This window comes from Dermacentor variabilis, chromosome 4, assembly GCF_050947875.1.
Source record: "Dermacentor variabilis isolate Ectoservices chromosome 4, ASM5094787v1, whole genome shotgun sequence".
Classification (NCBI taxonomy): Eukaryota; Metazoa; Arthropoda; class Arachnida; order Ixodida; family Ixodidae; genus Dermacentor; species Dermacentor variabilis.
In genome coordinates this window covers 231,781,866-231,804,796 of record NC_134571.1, presented here as the reverse complement: position 1 = coordinate 231,804,796, position 22,931 = coordinate 231,781,866, and the positions used below count along the sequence as shown (strand labels likewise).

General features: G+C 45.4%; 1 protein-coding gene across 2 annotated transcripts in view; it reads left to right on the top strand.

The window, feature by feature from the left end:
• Nucleotides 1–22,931, top strand: part of LOC142578158 (uncharacterized) — a 303,814-nt gene that overhangs the window by 239,273 nt on the left and 41,610 nt on the right. Inside the window, exon 3 of one of the 2 annotated variants that reach the window (XM_075687560.1) lies at nt 15,563–15,692. In XM_075687560.1, the coding sequence (XP_075543675.1) occupies nt 15,563–15,685 (123 nt within the window). In that variant the 3' untranslated portion in view covers nt 15,686–15,692. Of the gene's footprint in view, nt 1–15,562; nt 15,714–22,931 lie in introns of both variants that reach the window. The other variant, XM_075687561.1, reaches the window with a different exon arrangement.

Sequence of the window (22,931 nt, the reverse complement as noted above, 5' to 3'; positions counted from 1 at the left end):
GATGTCGATGAGGCCACAGTCACGCTTCCTGAGACCCTAGGGTTCAGAGATAATAATAGTCATGTAAATAAATGTGCGGTGGAAATTACCAAAGGCGATTGGACAATTGGTGGCTCAAAACCAGAGAGATGATATAAGGTTAAAAGGGCAGCAAGCTGTACTTAAAGAAAATCGAGAATTTTAATAACACACTGCACAGGTAAAGAAAAATAAAAGGCAAAATGAAAAGCTGAGCGTGGTGGCAACTGCCATCACCCCGTTTGAAAGGGGACTCTCCTACTTTCCATCCATCCATCGCGGGTTTACTTGAGGTTTTGCGGCGAATGGACGTGCTTTTCGGGGCTCCGGGCCGGCGACAAAATCATCAGTTTTTGTGCATGCTTTGAGCTTGCGTCAGTTTTTCTTTTGCTGATTTTCTTGCTTTAAAATAGTAATTGGGTGGTTTTCTTCTTTTTCTTCTTTTTTTTCCTCTCATATTTCGTGTGCGCTGGTGTGTTTCGAGTACATTTGGTTTTGCAGGGTGGTTAGACCGTCCTTTCGCGCCACGTGCTTCAACACGTGCAGCCGGGTGGGACGTCGAGTGTTTCTAGTCTTTAAATGGTAGCTTGGAGGGGGCAAGACTAATAGCTATTAGTGGTTTTGCTGTGCGTGTTTTGGTAGGAAAGTGAGAGCGTGGACGCATGGTTGAGTGCGTGCGAGAGCGTGTCATACCTTGGGTCCCCGGGGCATTGATGGCTATTCAAACAGCGGTGATAGGTGCTTTGCGACATTTTGAGGATTTGGATCTTGTGCCTATCGGTTCTTGCTAAAAGGCAGATGCTCTGCATTATTATAGTATTATAGTATCTTTATCGGGCGTAATGCACACGGTCGTGACTACAAGAAGTATGCTTTATTGAAAACAAGAAAACGTATTTATTGCCGCGCTGCTCTCTTCGTTAGCACAGTGTTGCTATCTTGGTTGGCCGTTGCATCCTCCTTTCTTTGAAGAATGAAAACATTGAAAACACGGAAAGCACTCAAAATCGAAGAGTAGCGGTCGGCACTCCTAGGCTGTTTCAGTCTGCTGGAATCCGTGCGTGTAGGCCAGGCGATCTGGTTGTCTTCGCGGTCTGGTAGATCGCCTTAGGGAGTCTGGGAGGTTGGGTGGGCCTGGTGTACCTACTGGTGATCGATCCAGTGTGGCTTGCGGAGGTTCTGGCCGCTGATGCGAGACTGCGCTCGAAGATGAATCAGGGGTGTCGTCGCAGTCATCCACCTGGTAATGAATGGCTCGATGGGACGCTTCTGTTGTTTTGGGAAGGTACTGTCTATTTCGACGGAAAACCCGGCCGTCCTCTATCAGAACCGTGTACGACCTTGGGGCCACGAGATCTTGGACTGGCGCCTTCATTTCCCATCTTCCATTTCCGAGGATGCGGTCGACGTCTCCCTTTTGTAGTGGTGCTAGTGGTCCTCCTGCGGTCCTTGCTTGAACATCTTTTTGGACGGGACCTGACGATGACGCTGAATAATCTGGAAGTAGCGTTCTGAGACTTCGTCCCATTAGCAGTTCCGATGGTGATCGGCCATCCTCGAGAGGACACACCCTGTAGTTGAGAAGGCCCAAATAGAAGTAATCTTTCTTGCTCTCAGTCTTGCCCAGAAGCCGCTTTAGCACTTGTACGCCCTTCTCGGCGATTCCATTCGACCTGGGAAATCGGGCACTGGAAATCGCATGCACAAAATCATAACGGGCCGCAAAATCTTTAAACTCTTTTGACGTAAACTAAGGGCCGCCATCACTGCAAACTTGTAGTGGTAATCCATGCCTTGCAAAGATCTGACGTAGTTTATGAATGACAGTCGTTGCAGAGGTTTCCTTGAGGTGCTCGGCTTCTGGAAAATTAGAGTAGGCGTCATAGACAACCAAAAAATGCTTTCCGGTGTGTTGAAAAAGATCCGTACCAACCCTGACCCATGGCATGTCTGGAACGGTGCGCTGGCACAGGGGCTTATCAGGCTGTCGATAAGCAAACTTCTTGCAAACGTCACACCTGTCGATGAAACGGGCAATATCTGTTGACATTCTTGTCCAACGCATTAACTTGCGAGCCCTCGATTTGCATTTTCCTAGGCCGAGATACCCTTGGTGTACTCTTCGCAGCATCTCTGTTCGCATGCTTGCAGGTACGACTGCTTTGGGTCCCTTGAGGAGTACTCCGTTGACTACACAAAGTTATTGTGCCAAGGACTTCAGCTCACTTTCTACAGGTATTGACGACACCAGGCTGGAGATGACGCCTTGCGCCGTTGCATCACTGGCCTTTGCTGCCTCCAGACGAGATAGGGTGGCAGGTCCAACAACGGCAGTCAGGGCGCCCACGGCATGAACTTCAACTTCGGGTTGGTCTTTTTCTGGTTGTTCCTGGGATAAGATTCATGACAAGTTGTCGGCAACAACCAATTTGATGCCTAGGACATACTACAACTCAAACACGTACTTCAGCAGTCGCCTATTTTTTTCTTTGAAATAGCCAATAATGGGTTGTGGTTGGTTTCGATAACAGCATGTCTTCTAATAACGTAATCATTAAACTTTTCACACCCGAATGTTATGCCCAGGGCCTCTTGTTCTATTCGGGCGTACCTTCGCTCAGTTTCTCTGAGTGCTCGCGATGCGTAGCCTACACGGCACCAGTCTCGTCCGTTTTGTTGGAAAAGCACTGCTTCGGGTGCAAATGCTGACGCATCCGTCGACAGTTTCGTGAAAAGCTCGGGATTAAAGATAGCCAGGACGGGTGCTTCCGTCAGCATCTTCATGAGGTGCACCCACTCACGCTCGTGAACATGCGTCCACTCTAAACTGTGTCATTTCTGATCAGGTTGCGCAGGGCCTCTGTGGGCTGACAAAAGTGGCAAGTATTTCCCAAAATAGTTCACGGTGCCAAGCGAGCGTTGAACGTCTTTCTTGATCGTTGGCGAAGGGTGGTTGAAAAGGCACTTTATCAGGTCGGGATTTGGATCAATACCTTTGGAACTAATCTTATCACCTAAGAAACTGATTTCAGTACGTCCAAAAATGGATTTTTCTGCATTCAAAGTTAGGCCCTCTGGCTCTGCCCTTTCCAGCGCTTTGTACAGGCGTTCATCGTGTTCCTTTCGCGTAGAACCCTACAATAGCACATCGCCAATGTACACACGTGTTCCCGGGAGGCCGTCGAATATCTGGCTCATTGTACGCTGGAAAACGGCGGGTGCAAATACAATACTGAACGGCGGGCAGTCTGAGATACCGATACCGACCAAACGGCGAACTGAATGAGCAAATTTCTGATGTTTTTTTTTGTCGAGAGGAATTTGATGGAACCCACTGCTTTACTGTCGTTTACTGTAAACGAATACGAACACCACAAAGACATAACAGAGTTTTCATGACGCATGCCCATCAAGGAGTTCTTTTTCGGTAGACCAGATGTAGGTAAAGAAGATAGAGACTCTCTTAGACCACCTAGCACGTGGACACCGGAAACCGAACAGTGCCCAGACCTCGATTTATACTTAAAACTGACATCAAAGGAAATTCTAGAGTCAACGCGGCATTGCCGGAAACGCAAAAATTTGACCCCCCCTCAACACTAAATTTTTAAAGAACTTGCGAAAAGGAATGATATTGTAATAAAACCAGCAGACAAAGGCGACAGTATCGTAATCTGGCCTATAGAAAAGTACAAAAATCAGACCTCTAAACAACTGATCAACCACACCCATCACAGAAAACTTGACTCTAACCCAACTTCAGATTACAGCAATATTGTGTTAAGCCCAATAGCGGAGCTCCTGTCCAAGGAGCCAATCACGCTCCTGTCCTGTCCAATCACGCAATCTGAATATCGCTTCATGATTCCCAAGAACAAAACAGCAGGCCGCTTTTACCTTCTTCCTAAAATACATAAACTTCCGGTCGAAGAAATATTTACAGCAGAAATCCCAGGTCGGCCTATTGTGTCTAATAACAACACACCTACTGAGTCACTATCTAAATTCTTAAATCACCATCTGTCAAACTTACCCACCGCCCTCCCATCTTTCGTTGACGACACGCCGCACTTCCTTCGAATTATCGACGGCATCAACGCCAACTATATCCTTTCCGACCGCGCTATTCTAGTCCCTTTGGATGTTTCTGCCCTTTACACCAACATTCCCATGAGTGAAGGAACTGAAGCCGTTTCTAGATCCCTCGCAATCTATCCCCAAGCGCACGCTCCTGAAGTTTACTTATCGCTCCTTAGGTTAGTTCTCACGCTCAATTATTTCGAATTCGATTCTACACACTACCTGCAAGTTTTTGGCACTAGAATGGGTACGCCATTCGCTCCCACGTATGCGAACATTTTCATGGGACAGCTCGAAGCAGACCTGCTGAAATCCTACCCTTTAAAACCCCACACCTACTTCGTTACATTGACGACATATTTATAATATGGGAACACGGCACAAGCGCCTTAACCGACTTAATTAGCCATTTAAATCGCTTTCACCCGAGTATTAAATTTACTGCTCACCACTCTCCTAGTCAGATCAACTTCCTGGACACGATAGTGTACATAGAAAGCGGAAAACTGAGAACGACACTTTACCGGAAACGTACAGATAGCCAGCAATATTTAGACTACAACAGTCATCACCCGCGACATTGCAAGCAAGGAATTTTTGGCGGACAAGCGAAACGTATAAGAAGAATCTGCAGCGAAGACCACGATTATATCCACCACCTAAATGACCTTAAATAAACGCTAGCAGAAAGGAACTATCCCCAAGTTGCTCTAGATATAGCTTATGATGCCGCCTCAAGATTGGAGAGACAGTCCGAATTGGCGAAGAGACAGCCCACATTAGAATCTGACAGACCGCCGGCCTTTATAACAAAATATTCTAGTGCACTCCGAAACATAAACAACATCCTAAGAAAATACCACACAATATTATCAAGTAACGAGCGTCTGCGAAAAGCGTTCCCGGCTGTACCCAGGGTTGCCTATCGCCGAAACAATAACATTAAAGACATGTTAGTGCACGCAAAAGTCCGCCAGCAGCATTCCCCCGTAATAAAAGCATGTTGTCGCCCTAGGTGCAAAACCTGCAGGCACCTTCAAAGTGACATTAAAATTAAAAGCACCGCAAATAGTTATACACATGAAGTCAAATCTAGCTTCACCTGCATAAGTTCGGATGTGATTTATATGCTTGAATGTTCCTTCTGTAAGAAACAATATATCGGTGAAACAGGACAATCAATGAACGTCAGATTAAACGGACATCGCGCGGACACAGCTAAAAAGCTTCCCCAAAGCCGTCGCCGAGCATTTCAGCCAACCAGGTCATAACTTTGATGAACTTAAACTCTACATCTTACAGTAAAATTTCCGTTCTGAACGAGAAATAAAATACAGTGAAGAATACTTTATCCATAAGTTCAAGACATTTCAACCAATAGGCATAAACGTTTCAAAGGGAGCTTTAGAATCTATTCGCTATGCTAAACTTCAAGCTATAGGCAACAACACTTAGTTAGATTTCTTGGCGTACCTCCCCCCCCCCCGCTTTTTTCTTTTTTCTTTTCCATTCCTCCCCACCCCTTTTTTTTCCATTCGGCGTGTCAGACGCCCTTGACACGCCGGCTAACGCGCGTGTGTTGACAGACCGGGGTGGGGGGAGGGGGGGGGGGTTCCCTGACTTTGACCTTGTACACAGTGTTCCTTTACTCTCAATTCGACACGCTAACACATTTTCCCACGTTTCCGGGTCCTGCCGCCTCACACCCTCTCCCCTTTAGAAGAACCCCACCTATATATACTGTGGCGAGGAAAGTATATCTCGCCTTGAAGAAGACAAGTCCACTTGTCGAAACGTTGGCTCCAGCATTCACCTTGTTCACGTTTTGCTCATCGTCTTGAATTTCCATCTCCCGCATTCCCCGTCAGTTCTATGGATTTCAGAATAGATAGGCCTTTAGATGATAACTTATTTGTTCTTACTCAGTGTATTGAAATATCAAAAGTAGAAAGCAGACCGTTATATGCGGCCTTTTTAGACATTACAGCAGCCTATGACAACGTAGACCGCAACATTTTGTGGGATATTCTGGAAGGCAAAGGCTTAGGTGACGATTGTCTACAGCTTTTGAGAGAGATTTACCTAGAAAATTCCGTTTGCGTTGAATGGGATGGGATGAGGAGCGAGGATAAAGTTCATATCAACAAGGGACTGACTCAGGGGTGTCCTTTATCCTCACTACTGTTTATGATGTACATGGTAAGGATGGAGTGGGCGCTAGAAGGAAGTAATACCGGCTTTTATCTCTCATACAAACAGGCGGGTACAGTAGTAGAGGTTAGTTCAGGTTTATTTTATGCGGACGACATTGTGTTGCTAGCTAACAAGCAAAGTGATTTACAACGTCTGGCTAATATCTGTAGACAGGAAGGCAACAATTTATTTATTAATTATTTATTTATTCATTTATTTATTTATTTATTTATTTATTGTACCCTCAAGGCATACAAGCATTATAGAGAGGACGGGTCAATCATTCAACATAGAGTTATTTTCACATACACAATTGAAAATTTCACAAATGGGAACGAATGTAATTTCCTAGAACAACGAAAATTCACGCTGTCATGCAAGGCTTGCACAATAATTACGGTAAGAAAATACTATTGCAGCCGATTAAGACACTAAAAGATGAAGTTTCCAACCGACATAGAGAACGCTTGCAGAAAAAAAAAAGCTGGAAAGCGTTAAATTGCGCTGGCAAGAGTATCCCGAAAATAGTCACAGTTGGTAATGCTAACTAATAAGGCGAGAAGATGGTTCCAGTCAAGGTTGGTTTTGGGCTGGAAAGAGTGCGAGTATGTTACAGTGTTTTGGTGAAGGACATGGACTTTGTGGTGGTGATTAAGTCGAGATGAAACAAAATTAGGTGGTTTAATCAGTCGGATCCCAAGAAAATGATTATGAAGATAGATCTTATGAAACAGCGCAAGTCGAGATAGTTAAGGTCTATTTGCAAACGGGGGCAGATTAAGTATTGGTTTCATGTTAGTTACGCTGGAAGCTCGATGGTAGTTAGGAGAAAAGGTGCTGAGCGATTCTGCATTGCCTCTAAGTTATAGGTAAGAGTTGCAAGGCCAGGGTCCCAGATTGACGAGGCATATTCGAGATTAGATAGCACATAAGTGATCTATAACTGTCGCTTGAGTGATGAAAATGCGAGAGAGAAGTTTCTTTTCAGGTAACCAAGCATGCGCTTTGCCTTTGATGTTACGTGGTTGATGTGGTACTTCCATGAAAGGTCATTAGCAATATGTACACCGAGGTATTTATATGTAGTCACGGATTCAAGCGCCTGTGAAGAAGGTAGTTGGGGCAAGGCATGTTATTACGCGATGCTCTCCTTGATTTACATTTAAGGATGTTAAGTTTCGTTTTTCACATTTCGCACCAAGCAGAAATATTATTTAGGTCAGTTTGAAGGATTATTGTGTCAGTATAATTAGAAATGGTGCGGTAGATAATGCAATCTTCAGCAAAAAGACAGACCGACGAAGCGATGCTAGTAGGTAAATCATTAATGTAAATAAAGATAGAAATGGGCCTAAAACTGAGCACTGTGGCACTCCGGAGGAAACAGGTGCCTCTAGAGAACCGGTTCCATTCACCGTGACGAATTGAGCGCGGTTAGAAAGAAAGTCGCGTATCCAGTGTACTAAAGGATCAAGGTTTAGGCTGGTTAGTTTTAGCATAAGGAGCTCATGGTTTACAATATTGTTACGGTGAAGGGAACGAAGATGTTGAATTGGACTAGACGAAGACGAAGTCTGGCAGTTGCCTGAACGCCATATACGCCAGTTGTAAATATACGTTATTTTACACTCGTGGGCCTGCTTTCTTCCTAGAAAATTTTGGTGGAAGCTGCGGGGTACAATCGCGGAACTTCGTAGCGGACGTCATCTACCTCCCGCCGCAATGGTAAATCAACCGACACAAGCGACAACGCCTCAGCAGCCCGTGCCAACGGTCATCCTCACTTATCCGCGGGACCCAGGGACATTTTGTGGCACGGACGACGCGGACGTCGAGGACTGCCTTACGATGTACGAACGGGTGTGCGACAACAACAGGTGGGATCCATCAATGATGCTAGCAAACGTGATATATTACCTAAGAGGAACTGCGAGGCAATGGTACGACACACACGAAGCTGACCTAATGAGCTGGGATGTCTGCAAAGAAAAAATGCGACACCTGTTTGACAGACCTCTCGGTCGTCAGCTGGCGGCAAAAAAAGAACTTGCGTGTCGCGCTCAAACGTTCACAGAATCCTATGTCGTCTACATACAGGATGTGCTGGCCCTCTGTAGCAAGGCTGATAACAACATGACCGAGGCAGACAAGATTGGTCACATATTGAAAGGTATTGCAGACGATGCCTTCAATCTCCCGATGTGCAAGGATTGTCCCACTGTGGATGCAATTATAAAGGAGTGCCGGCGCTTCGAACAAGCGAAGGGCCGCCGCGTCGCTCAAACTTTCGACCGATTGCCCAATACCGCCGCAACATCATCTTGCGAAGACCCGCCGCGCTTCGTTCAGCCCGCAGGTTTTGGTGGTTTCGTCGCGCAATATTGCCCTGCCGAGCACCTTAATCCGGATCCGCGAAAACTGCGCTCGCGTGCCCATCCTCCATTTTGGATTTTCGTCGCATGTACTGCCACACGGTATCGCCATAGCGCATATCACTCCTTTGGGAGAATTTGAGATTTCTTCTTTGACCTCTGAATCCTTCGTCAGTACCAACGGACCTTTGTCACCCACTCCTCCGTACTCGACGCCTGCGGACGATGTTTCTAAGATGATCGCCCCTGACCTTCCTTCCGAGCAAACAACAGCTCTTCGTCACCTCCTGTCATTCTTTCGGGACATCTTTGATTTGGACGACCGTCCACTTGGCCAGACATCTGCTGTCACGCATCGCATCAACACCGGTGACGCCAGCCCCATTCATAGAATAGATAGAATAGAATAGCTTTATTTCCATCTACTTGATGGAGGAGGCTGCAAGTAAAAGCTGCTACAGTAAGCAGCTTGACGAGGCCCGCAGCCCCCTCTACAGAATATTCGGCAACAGCATACATGCAAGCACATATGCATCATACATACATATATACACATACACATATACATATGTATACATACATATATATACACACATACTCATATATACTCTCATGAACCCACATACTCGCATTACACATGCACACCCATATCCATACAGAGCCACTGGTGACAAAACCAAAAATACTTAGGGTAGCTTGTGTGGTTCTCGTGGTGAATACAAATGAGACAAGAATACGCCGCTGAACATTATATACACACATATATATATACACATACACATGCATTCATATACCCGTATATGCATACACACTCGTATGCACACCTACACACACACATATACAGAAGCATATATACACACTTTATATACATACTAGCCGAGAGGATGTACACTCAACCAGTAATTTAAAAATCATGCATATACAAGTCTCTAGTTGTTGGGCCGTTATTTGGGTGATATCAACGCCTAGATTATTATATTTGTTTAGAAGCTTTGGCATTGTGTGTGACAGCTTTTCCCTTAAGTAAGTTGTTCTGGGTGTGACCACCCGCCATATCTCTTTATGACGGGTAACATAAAATTTGTCATTAAGTTCAAGGTTAGAAAGTTCTCGTAGAAAGGAGCAGTTCAGTTTTGCTTCGCGCCTAAATGCAGTTGTTAACTTGTACTGGTATAACCCTAACACAGAAATTATGTTGGCTTCCTGAAATAAGTTTATAGTATGGGAGTTGTAGGGGACATTAAAGAGTAGCCGAACAAACTTCTTTTGCAAGACAAGTAGTTTATGCAAATTAACAAAGGTAGTTGTACCCCATACCAATAAGCAATAATAGAGGTACGAATAAAAAAGTGAGTTATAAATGAGAAGTTTAACTTTAAACGGCAATAGTGATTTACATTTCCACGTCATGCCAATGACCCTAGATAACTGGATTGTGACTGCGTCAATGTGGTCGTCCCAGAGCATATTACTCGAAAACGTTACGCCGAGAGTTCTCATACTAGTAACCATTTCTATCGTTTTTTCCCCGTACATAATGTTAATATTTGAATTCGCTGGCTTATTTTTAGGCCTAAAGAGCACAGCTTTGGTTTTGTTTGTATTTATTTCTAATTGGTTCATTATTGACCAGTCCCTCAGCTTAGAGAGCATGAGGTTCGTTTCATATTCTATATCTGTACAATTTGTTCCTGAAACAAATATACTGGCGTCATCAGCATACAGGACATATTTCGCGTTTAGGTAAATATTAGTTACATCATTGATATAGGCGTTAAAAAGAAGGGGCCCCAAGACACTTCCCTGCGGAACTCCTTTTGAAATAGGCTTCATACTTGAACAATGCATATCTATCTGAACAAATTGCTGTCTGCTTGCTAGGTAAGATTTAATTAGTGCTAAAGAATGACCTCGAATGCCATAGCTATGAAGTTTTTCAATCAATGTTAAATGGTGAATATTATCAAATGCTTTGCCCAGCTTTTCGCCGTTATTGTAGTTAGTGGGCGTACTTTACATGTGGGCGTACTTTACAGCGTGGCTTCCTGCATGGACTACAACCTGCAGAAGGATCGACATTTGGGCGAGTTGGTACTGGTTGAACATCTTGAAGGGGCAGCGCAAAAAAAAAACGACGACAGAAGGCAGGAACTGAAAGCGCTGTCCTGTGTGTTCCTGCCTTCTGTCGTCGTTTTTTTTTTTGCGCTGCCCCTTCAAGATGTACAACCTGCAAGTACGCGGGCGCCGATTTTAGAAGTGCTTATCAAATCGCGAATATTTTTGAGCATCAGTACACTACTCGCGGCGCCACAGGAGAAATTGTTATATGGTCGCTGTCACTATGGTCTAGAGTATTTCGATGCCATTTGAGAATGGCGCAAACATTAGGAATTGGCGCTCAGCGCGTCAGAACAAGGTTAGTTGCAGAAGTGGTCGCCGCCAGATTGGACTTAACGAGAATGTCTTTCCTTTTCAAATTACTGGCTGGTATTATTGCGCGATCAATAATTTTCTTGCGGTGCTGGCAGTCCACAAGTGTACGCTTCAGCGCATCAGAATCTATTTGTTCATAACACATACGCCTAAAACGGTACGCCTGACTGTAGGGCTTTACAATGACGATCGTGGCTGCTTTGGAAATGGAGGTATTCGCGCCTGTCCGTTGGCTTTTTCTAAAGTTTGGTTGACAGATTATTTCCGGTTATTGAAACTGTAACACCGAGGAAGTCAATCTCTGAAGTGGAGTGGTTATGTTTAAACTATATGTTCGTGTAAATGCTATTGAAGGCAGCAATAAAGGTAAGCAGTGTCGATTCGCCATGGAGCCACGCCAGAAACACGTCGTCAATGAAACTCCTATATACAGCATAAAAGGTGCGGTTTTCATGAAATTTGCTTTCTAGTATGCCCATAAAAATATTGGCATAATTCGACCCAATCCGTGTTCCCTTAGAAGTACCACAGACCTGCACATAAAAGCTGCCATTAAATACAATATTACTTCATTTCTGTATGAGTTTTAATAGAGTGGCCAGCGCGAGAACGCTAATGTGCTTCTCAATTTCAACTCGTCCATAGGCTAGGGACAAAGCGCGAATGCCGTCAGAATGCGGAATATTTGTATAAATGCATATGAGATCCAGTGTCGCAAGCAGTGAACCAGAGCTAATGCGTAGGTCTACTTATTCGCAGTAGAAATTGCTAGTTTCTTTTCTATAAGAAGGGAAGGTAGGGGGAATTTGTTTGATTAGCTGGTCTACATACCGAGAAAATCCGTCGTCTTGTTTGAATATATATATATGACAAAGGGTTTCACGCCACACCCGATGGTACAATATTCAAAAAAGAAAAAAAAGAGAGAGTAACGCTATAGCATATGTTTTTACGGACGTTTCGGCCGGTCCTCCGGCCGAAACGTCTGTAAAAACATATGCTATAACGTTCGTCTCTTTTTTTTTTCTTTTTTTTTTGTACACCCGCCGTGGTTGCTCAGTGGCTATGGTGTTGGGCTGCTGAGCACGAGGTCGCGGGATCGAATCCCGGCCACGGCGGCAGCATTTCGATGGGGGCGAAATGCGAAAACACCCGTGTGCTTAGATTTAGGTGCACGTTAAAGAACCCCAGGTGGTCAAAATTTCCGGAGTCCTCCACTACGGCGTGCCTCATAATCAGAAAGTGGTTTTGGCACGTAAAACCCCAAATATTATTATTATTTTTTTTTGTATATATATATATATATATATATATATATATATATATATATATATATAGAGAGAGAGAGAGAGAGAGAGAAAAGCTGTGCGGGCAGCTCAACCTGTTGAACGTTGTAAAGCAAGTAGAGGGCAGCGATAACGACTGCTTGGAAATGTTTTTCTCGGCTAAGACTCATATGGTGGGATGTGCCTTCCACGTGATCGTCCTTGAATTTGGTACGTGGCAAAAGTGCGTAGCGGACTTCATGCACATCAAGTTCAAATTACTTGACGTAGTCGACCCGTTCCTGACTAAAGATTCTGCCGCCATTGTTGATTTCCTAAGGTGAAGTGACCACACATGTTTAAGCGCTTTCTGTGTTGATATAAAAAATTATTCTTTTACAAATAAAGAACTGCTATTGCGTGTCGAGGCTGCAAGTGACGAGCTCGGTGCTGCAGACTTATAAAACGCCTGTGGCTTGAGTACCACTGGTTTTTAGAGTGATTATCATGCTATTTAACGTCAACCTTTATGGCTTTTGACGAGAACATTTACCCGCAAAAACGGGGCGCTTGCATAGGGTCGCGCGTGATTTGCTTTTAGGCCGATGTGACAAGGCTCATTTTGAGCTGCTGGGTGAACTTAAGGTTTCAAAAATTTTCCGGTACGTTGATAATTCATTATATTTTTTTAAATAGATCTGTTTTTACGGGCCCTATTGGCCAAACTCCTTTAGATTGCTTTTTAGATGTTACAGACCCTATTGTCTCGCGTATTTTACCCTCCTTTAACGCATGTTTCAGGCCATTCACTTTCGCCTTCAAATTCCGCGAACAGGAGAGCATTTGATTTCCGGCTGAGTTTCAGAGATGAACACACGTGTTCAATGAATGGGTCAAGAGCCAAGAAAACCCCTTTACCACACAGCTCAACACATTCTAAGGTTGTCCAAAGAAATATAGTGCGCTCTTGTCTGGCGTTCTCTGCAAATCACGCGATCATTCCATGGTAGAAAGCCTTCAAAGGCAAATGGCTCGCTCGGAGGCGGCGTGGTATCCGAGGCACGTCTCAGTTGCTGAAGGCCGGCATCGCTGAAAGAAGGCTGAATCGCGCATGAGTGACAAGACCGGAAAGTGCTTGAATGTGCGTCTGCAAGAGCACAACAAAAGAGCCAATATTGCTGCAGACGTCTAACTGGCAGCTCATGGTAAAAAACGTGACGCGCAGCCACCTTGCCGGCCTTTGTTTGATCAGACTGTTGTCGTGTATCGCTATCGCAATAGCTTAGCTAGGGAAATAATAGAAGCTGACGAGATCACACGGGCAGGCGATGATTGAGTCAGTTGGCCGTCAGTGATATTATGAAAAAAAAGAGCTTGAATCTTTGAAATATTCCGCACGTTGCAGTGTAACTTCCTCCTCTCTGTGGATGGGTGTATCTGTATTCTCAGAATTCGCATTAAAATCCTCGTTGAAAGTTAGCGCTTGTCCTGTGTCAACTTGGTCGTGGTCCTTATTGCACTGTGTTGCTTGTATTACGTTGTCCGCCTACAAGATGCGTTTAACTACCAATGACGTGTTCCTGCCGTGCACGATTATCCAATGTGCTAACAGAAGATTTCAAAGGACTCGCACGTTTTCCGCGAAACAGAAAAAAATGAAAAATAACCGGCCCAATTGTATTGCACATCTACGTTAAGCCAAGTATTTTTAATCCTATTCGCTCATGAACCATATTGTGCGTATACAAAAAGTGGTTAGTGAGATACAAATATTAGTTTAAAGAGCAGCATGGTATGCGAAGAAACTTTATTTACAGCGAGTGAGGGACAGGATGGACACATATGTACACCCAGAACACAATATCTGTAATGTTATTTGCTAAATATTTCAGTGGCGATTCACAGAGTGCTGCCGCATTTACGGAGTTCTCGATGCGTCGCTATCCTCTAATGCAACTGCGGATCGAGGCGCACTGAGTTTCGCTCAAGACAGGGTGTTCTACGCCGCTTGTCAAAGCATGCGTGTGTGGCGTAATGGTATCAATGACAGGCTTGTCTGCTAGGGGCCGTGTGTTCGAATGCTTCCGCCAGGAAACTTTATTCATGCTTAATAAATAATTTACCATGCAATACTTTGCTTGAAATGAGTTATAGCAAATTCATAATAACATTCGAAACCAGAAGGACCAACTTCTGGCGAATTCATGTAATATCGATCACTCCCATACTGGCTGAATTGCACTGCTTGCAGTTCTCATAGACGCTAGTGCCACAGTTCTATCTACTAATTATTGTATGAAACTCTAAGTTTGAGATGGTAAACTAATTCTTCACTACACCGTCGCTAGATGAGGCCACCAACCTGTTCAATGCCTTCGGCCTTAGAGGCCAGATACGTATGCAAAAGTGCCTCGAACTCCGAAATAAAGCTCCACTTTAAAGTTCTGGTCATCTGCTACTGACCATTCCGCGGCTTCAGTCGATGGAACCACTAATGGCAAAGGTGAACCTCAGTGTTGGCAGGGTCGAGAATAAGACAATATGCCATTGTTGCACTGCAACACGACTTTCTGTCATGCCACGTTTTGCACTTAGAGACAGTGCTGGCGGAGGAGGCAAACATGCATGGTTCATCGTCTGAAAGCAACATGGCCATAACTTGTGCCGGAAAATATGCCGAGGTCGGCGTACTCTTTGTCCGAGCCATTGTTTTGCGCTGATCCGCTTACCGTTCCGTTATTTACGGGTTGAGATTTTACTGGGGGTTCGTGATTTTCTTTTGGGGCATATGATTTGCGACAAGGCGTAATAGAAACTGTTCTGGTGGCCTTCAATGCGCCATTACGGAATGTCCAAACGTGAGCAAAAACTCAAATCCAACGAATCTCGAGAAATGTGTACTACAGATTCGATCACGATCCGGCCCGATGAGCTAAATAACTCGGGGCCCTCTCTCGAATGTGCATGGCGTAACTTGTTCATGAGAGCCCAAAATGCATGTCAATTAATTGGACAAATCAGTGCAATCTAGCCAGGAGAAAAAGCTAGCAGCTAAAAGTAGGATAAGAAGTCTGTTCTTTTTTTGTGCGTTAAAAGGTAAGTTCTCTAGCAGTCCACGTTCATGCACTGCATCGGACGAAGCCAGTCTGGAAACCATGGCTGGCAGAAGGAATCTCACAGCTGTTGCAATGTGGCGTGCAGGCCCTGCTGCTGCGTGCCGGAGAGTCTGGCGAGGGTGCAGGGCACGGCATCAGCGCCCGTGCAGCAGGACCGGCTGCCCTGCGCGAGAACCACTGGAACGACCTCAGCGGCTACTGGGGCTGAGGCCGAGGTGAACGCACTCTAGCACCGTGTAATTCGTGCCCCTTTCTCTGTTGTCAATAAGGCAGATTATCAATTTAACTGAGTGTAAAGAATTACATTCCTACGCATGAAAACAAACAAGCTTCGCAACGATAATACGAACGAGAGAGAAAAACCGAAAGTGTCTACCGCACAGTCATGATGATGAAGAAATATAGCAGTTTGGTGAAAATGTTGAATTGGAAATGAGAAAGATTCGAAATTACTGTAGTCTTTATTACCGGCATTTAACCAAATATGAATACTCGGTTGGCAACCATGAGATAATAAAACATGGAAGCTTAAGCAACAAGCTTGCATCATCCTCTCACACCTATCTCATCAATCAGAACGCATCCCGGCCGGCAGGAAGACTAGAATGGTGTCAAAAGTGTTATTTGATCTCGCGTGAGTGCCAAACCAACAGTCAATCGGTCATCTCGTTCCTCTGCAGCAAGCGCCAACCGGCAATCGCAGCCACAAAGGACGAAGTCAGTCGATAGAAACGTTCGAGAACTTTCTTTAACGTGCGATATCACGGTAGATACACGCCAGAAAAGGCTCCTCCTGCACTAAGTTGGTGATGAAGTCTACCACATATTCCGCTCCCTCCCTCTCAGCACTACGCAAGCTGCAATGGTTACAAGCACGGCCAAGACCACGCAGAGCACATCAACGCCGGAATATGATACAGCATGAGCGAAACTGAGTGCCATCTTGAAATAAAGCGGAAGGTTCTCATGCCAAAATACCAGCTTGCCCAGCATTCAACTCTTTATTTAGGTCAGCATTCAACCCTTTCAACGTTAGTGACGGTATTCTTGCCTTTGGGCAAACAAAACAGGAGCACGACACCACCTTGCAAGCCGTTCTGCAGTGACTTCAAGAAGCTGGATTGACAGTTAACGAAAAAAAGTGTGAACTGAACTTCTTTGGCCTTGTTTGTTCAGCTGATCGCGCTCATCCTGAACCCCAAAAAGAGCAGCCTTCTTACAAAAATAAAACACCGGAGTCACCACAAGTAGCGAAGAGCCTGCTAGGAATTATCAACTATTCAGGCAAATTTCTGAGAAATCTTGCTTATCTCACACAGCCTCCGCGTGAACTGACATTGAAGAACGTTGTATGGGAAGACAGCAGGAGAAACTGAGTGCGCATTTTTTTTTTTCCGCAAGTGAACTCGACATTTGCGATCTAAAATTTCCTCAAGCACCGCAGAACGTTGGTGAGTCACTAGACGCCTTTTACGCGCGCCTCCGGCAGCTTTCTCACCACTACAAATTTGAGAGCATCGACGCTGAAGTCGAGAAACAAATGAACCTCGCTACAAGATGTTAGCGCCTTCAAAATATGCAATGCTTCAGTCCCTGACCTTACCAGACTTATTAAACAGGGGAGAATGTGCGAGGATGTCGCACGGGATGCGTCCGAAATTGAAAAGAACGTCGACAGCAATGCGGCAGCGCTCGAAGTGCACAAAGGACAGCACCATGGCCAAGACCAAAGAAATTGACGACAGGTGCCACGGCAGACCTATGCACCCCAACGAACTTGTGTCTCATCGGCAGATTGTCGCACCTGCGGTGGGAAGGGGCCTTACCAAAGCGCACGATCGAATTGTGCTGCATGGGGCAAGCATGCAAGGCATGCAACAAGGTTCGTCGCTTCGCACGATTCTGTCGTTAACCGAGAATGGCACAAACAGTGGACAATAGTAATGGTCGAAACAGGAATACACAGGCAGTGTGCAGTAAGAAGAGTTCGAGTACCAAAGAGCATGCTCCTACCCGTGACACCATTTCAAGCAGTGACGAGTATTTTTGGTTGGTCATCATTGAAAGGTATCTGTTTAGCGCTACAGAAGGAGGGCACAAAAAGAAACAAAGATGACGACAACCACTTGTCTTCGTCTTCGTTTCTTCTTGTGCCCTTGTTTTGTTGCGCTATACAAATACCTTTCAATGGTGACGACTATGTTTTTGTTGCCATGACTTCCCCTCAAGCAGGCCCATCACCAAAGGCTATTGCCACTGCCAAACATGTGCCAGTCACTTTCGCCAGCCATCAGAAAACTATGCCTGTTGAGACACAAACTTAAGAAAGCCCCATTTAACGTTAAAATACTAGGCTACACCTCCCTGATTAGACCTAAGTTGGAATATGCTTGCCTAGTTTGGTATCCATACATAAAAACTAATATCAATAGTGCTGAGAGAATTCAGAGAACAGCGGTCAGATTTATTAACAAATTTTCCGGATGTGATTCCCCCACCGAACTCATGAAAATTAACAACGTTGAACCACTCGAACTTAGAAGAAAGAAGCAGAGACTTGAATTCCTTAAACTTCTTCACACCAACAATTTATGTCTTGACCCATCTGAACGTTTATCGCATTTATCGACCAGAACTGCACGCCACCGCAGACATGATGCATTAACCCCTTACTTTGCAAGAGCAAACAAATCTAAGTTTTTTTTTTCTCGAACAGTAACCAAATGGAATTTCCTAATTGAATCCACTTCCTATTCTTGTAATTTCATGGTTCTATTTGTTTTGTCAATCTGATTTTCATTGTATGTACCATATGTCGCCCTACCTGCTTGGACCACGTGTCCGCAGTATTTAATAAATAAAAAAATAATCGACACAAGCACAACAGGGTAAATTGTTGGCGAGAATGACTTTATGAGCGATCTCTTATAGGTGAAACTCTTGGAAGCATTCATCAAAGTGTTCCCAGACAAAGCAACATCCCTACTTGAACTTCTAGCAAAGTCGCTGTCTCAGTGAGATACAAAGATAACTGCAATGAAGAAGACATCTTTGTCATTCCAGGAAAATGTGCACCACTCTTAAGCTTTACAGTAGCATTCAACCTGGGGCTTGAGCAGATCAGATACAAAATTAATGAACATCAAGGTGACAAGTAAACCGTGGAACATTCCCCGAATTGTTTAATGAAGTTGGAAAACTCAAAAACCAGCACATTCACCTTTTATGGACGACACCGTTCCACCTGTTTCACAACTACACAGGCGTATTCAGTTTGACTTACGTGACGCCACAGAAAATGAACTTGAACGCCTCCTGTGAGAAGACATCATCGAGTTAGCCATCCGTCCTACACTATGAGTTTCTCCTGTGCTTATTGTTTCTAAACCACACCAGCCTGATGAAATTCGAATCTGCATTGCATGCGTGTAGTCACCGTCCTCCATGTACGATGCGAAATCTATCTTCATTCATTAAACACTGCCATTCAACTTGAACGAAATTTGTGCCCAAGAGTGTATGACAGCATTGTTGTCTTAAATGGAGCAACAATCTTCTCCAATCTTGACTCCAAGAATGAATGTCATCAGTTGTAATTTGACCCTTCTTCAAGGCAACTGACACACTTCTCAATACATGTTGGCTTGTTTCGCTACAAACGCCTGAACCTCGGCATCAGCAGTACAGCTGAAATGTTTCTGAACGCCATACGCCAAGTGCTCAATGGCGTCGCTAATGTCCTGAACGTTACTGATGATATTCTCGTCATTGGGCGAACAAAACAGGAACACAACACCTCTTTGGAAGCCTCTTCTGCAGTGACTCCACGAAGCTGGATTGACACTAAATGAAAAGAACTGTCACTTTCATCAACGTGAACTGAACTTCTTTGGACTTAATTGTTCAGCTGATGGCGGTCTTCCTGACCCCAAGAAAAAAGCAGCCTTCCTACAACTTAGAATACCGGAGTCACCACAAAGAGCGAAGAGCCTGCTAGGAATGACCAACTACTCAGGCAGATTTCTGAGAAATCTTGCTGACCTCATACAGCCTTTGCGTAAACTGACATTGAAGAATGTTGTAAATGAGTGGAAAGAATGACAGCAGGACACTCTTAAGAAGCTAATGCAAGCCATGTCCGATGCTTCCACCCTTGCTTGCTTTGACATATCCTAAGCGACAGAGCTGGGGGTAGATGCAAGTCCACATGGACTGGGTGCTATCCTCATACAGCGTGGCAGTGAACGCATTGCAGTGATAGCTTGTGTAAGCAGAGCGCTTAGACCAGTTGAAAGCCGCTACTTCCAAACTGAACGCGAGACGCTCGCACCTGTATGGGCACACATCCGTCTTTAGTGTTTGTGGAGTCAACTTCGTTTTGCTGACTGATCACAAGTCATTGGTGAGCATACTGGAAAACCTAAGATCATCCGCGCGCATTGAGCACCTCGCTCTGTGAATTACAAGTTTTTCTTACTGCAGGAAGTAGCGATCCTTCCGATTACCTTTCTAGGCATCCAGTTCCTGAGGCGAAAATGTGTGCCCGCATCGACAAGGTACCCAATGAGTATGTCAACTTTGTCCAGTGCCACAACATCTTAAAGGCCTTCTCGGTTCAAGAAGTCGCTGACGCAATTAAAGCAGACAAGCAGCTACGGTTAATTATCAGTGCTATCCAGCAGCCCCCACTCGACAGCTGGGTCTCAGCGGAACTGAAGCTATTTGCATCAATAAAAACAAAACTAACAATAACGCCTGAGGCCATCGTCCTTCTAGGAGCACGCCTATTTCTTCCCACAACTCTGCAGAAACAAGCAGTGCTGCTCGCCAAATGTTGGGCGTCAGAGAAAGCGCCACGAACTTGTCAGTGCATTAAAGCGCGAAACTTAACTGTGCACCACGACCGAGCTGTTCTTCGCCAACCGCGTCACAGTGCCAGGCGCGCCCACTGCGTTTTAAAGTACCCCTAAAAGTAGCGAATATTGTCACAATAATGTTGGGGGTCACCGAAAGCGCCAAAACTTGTCGCAGTAAGAATCAGTACTCTAGCAACTGCGTCACAGCACTCTGTGCGATTAGCGTGCTCAAAAACTACCGAAATAAGTTAAAATAATATTGGGGCTCATAGAAATTGTCGCAAACATCGCGCAGTACGACTCATTAATTCAAATTAACCGCGCCACGACGGCCACGCTGTTTTTCGTTAACTGCGTCACAAGTCTAACCTAGGTGCCGTGCCGTAAGCCTAATTGCTTGAAATGCGTCGCAGAGTGTCGAACAAAGTTTGTCACCTTGCCGTAGTCCAATAGTGCCATGTCGATGTTCAGAAAGAACGCAATAATTCGTCGTGAGCCCACCAAACCAGGCTAAATCGAAAAATAGAAAAACAGGCAGACGGGCGACCGGACAGGCCAACGCTCGGATGCGCGGCCTGTCTCTCTCGCTTCGGTGGTGTGTCTGACGAATGACGCATGACTCTGGCTCGTCATTCGCCGATTCGCCTGTCGCTAGGCAACGGAAGTAAGCCGCAAAGTTTAATTTAATTTACACGCAGATATTTTTACTTTTGCCGGGAAAGAGTAAAAATAATAAAACAATTTCTGGTAATCTCATTTCACATTCTTTTTTTTTGATGCTCGCGGCAGCAAACAGTCGGCGTTAATTCTATGGCGTGGCGTATGTTGCCGAGTGTCCCCTCTTGTTATATTTCTTTCTCTATGACACAAGCTTCGGTCACAACAGGCAGCAGGAAGAGGCATCGATAACATTCGAGAAATTCCCGATACATGCGCGCGCGTCCTGCGCTGAGTGACAACATTTGTTAGACGGTGAAAAGCGGTCACTCGAAAGAGATAAACAAGTGCACTTGTCAATGCCCCCGTCTCAAAAAGCATCCTCCCGATGCTACAAACAGGAGAGCCAAAAACAATGGGACAGTTATTCACCAACAATAATAAAACAACAAAGTCCAATGTAGTACAGACCAAAAAAAATTAAAAGGAAGTCCAAAGTTCAGCTGTGCAAAGTCCGAAAGTTCGTCAGCGCTGGTAGAGCGGTTTAAGTAGCACAACGTGGACTATTTCAGGTCGTGAGCGGCGCCGCTGTGATAGCGGAGTGCCGTCTGACAAGACCGCATAGTAGAGTGCGCCAATGCGTCGGATGACATTGTAGGGTCCGAAATAGCGGTATAAAAGCTTCTAGCTAAGTCTTCGTCGGCGCATTGGGGTACAAACCCGAACACGGTCGCCGGGCTGGTACTCGACGTAGCGTCATCGAAGGTTGTAGTGTGGGCTTTCGGTCCTCTGTTGATTCTTGATGCGCAGGCGGCCGAGCTGTCGGGCTTTTTCGGCGTGCTGGCGATAAGCGGCGACGTCGAGATTCTCTTCGTCAGTGGCGTGCGGCAGCATGGCGTTGAGAGTCATCATCGAGTACCTTCCGTAAACCAGCTTGAACGGCGTTGAGTTGTTTCTTGCACTGCCGCGTTATAAGCGAAGTTTACGTACGGCAGGACCGTATCCCACGTATTGTGTTCGACGTCGATGTACATGTACATTGTTAGCATGTCCGCGAGGGTCTTGTTCTAGCGCTCCGTAAGAGCATTCATCTCCCTCTTATGGCATGTCTTGCTGTATTTCCGAAGGGATTAGGTGAGCTCTGCTGCAAAAGCCGTTCCTCTGTCGGTGATGAGGACTTCTGGTGCGCCATGTCGCAGCAGGATGTTCTCGACGGAGAATTTCGCCAATTCGGCTCTGCTACCTTTAGTATATATAGGGCTTTCGATTCGGTGTAGTGGGTACGGTAGTCGGTAGCCACGACAATTCAGTTATTTCCGGATGCTGACGTCGGAAACGACCCCAATACGTCCATCCCGATTTGTTGAAACGGTCGGCATGGAGGCGCGGTGAGCTCTAGCAGTCCTGCTGGCCTTGTTGGGGGTGTCTTGCGTCGCTGACAGTGTCGACATTTGTTCACGTAACGGGTGACGTCGGTGGCGAGGCGTGGCCAGTAGCACTTGTATTCTTGCGAGCGTGCGGTAAAATCCGAAGTGCCCGCCTGTCTGATCATCGTGCAGGGCGTGCAGGATTTCTGGCAGCAGTGCCATGGGCATAACCATAAAGTAGTTTGCGTGGACTGGGGAGATGTTTTTTTTTTACGAGCACGTTGGTCTGCAGCGAAAATGAAGACAAACCTGGCCTAAGTGCTCTAGAGACAACGTCGGTGTGGCCATTCAAATAGTGGAGGAGGCTCTTTTTAGCTCCAGGTCCGCTCGTTGTTCTGCAGCGAAGCCTTCTGCTGTAATTGTTCCTGGAAGGCGTCATCATCTTCGTCGTATTGCGGTGGCGGGTCAATAGAGGCGCGCCATACGCAGTCGGCATCAGAGTGTAGGCTACAGTGATGTCATATTCTTGTAGTCTGAGGCTCCGCAGACTACAAGACTCCGTAGCCGTCCTGAA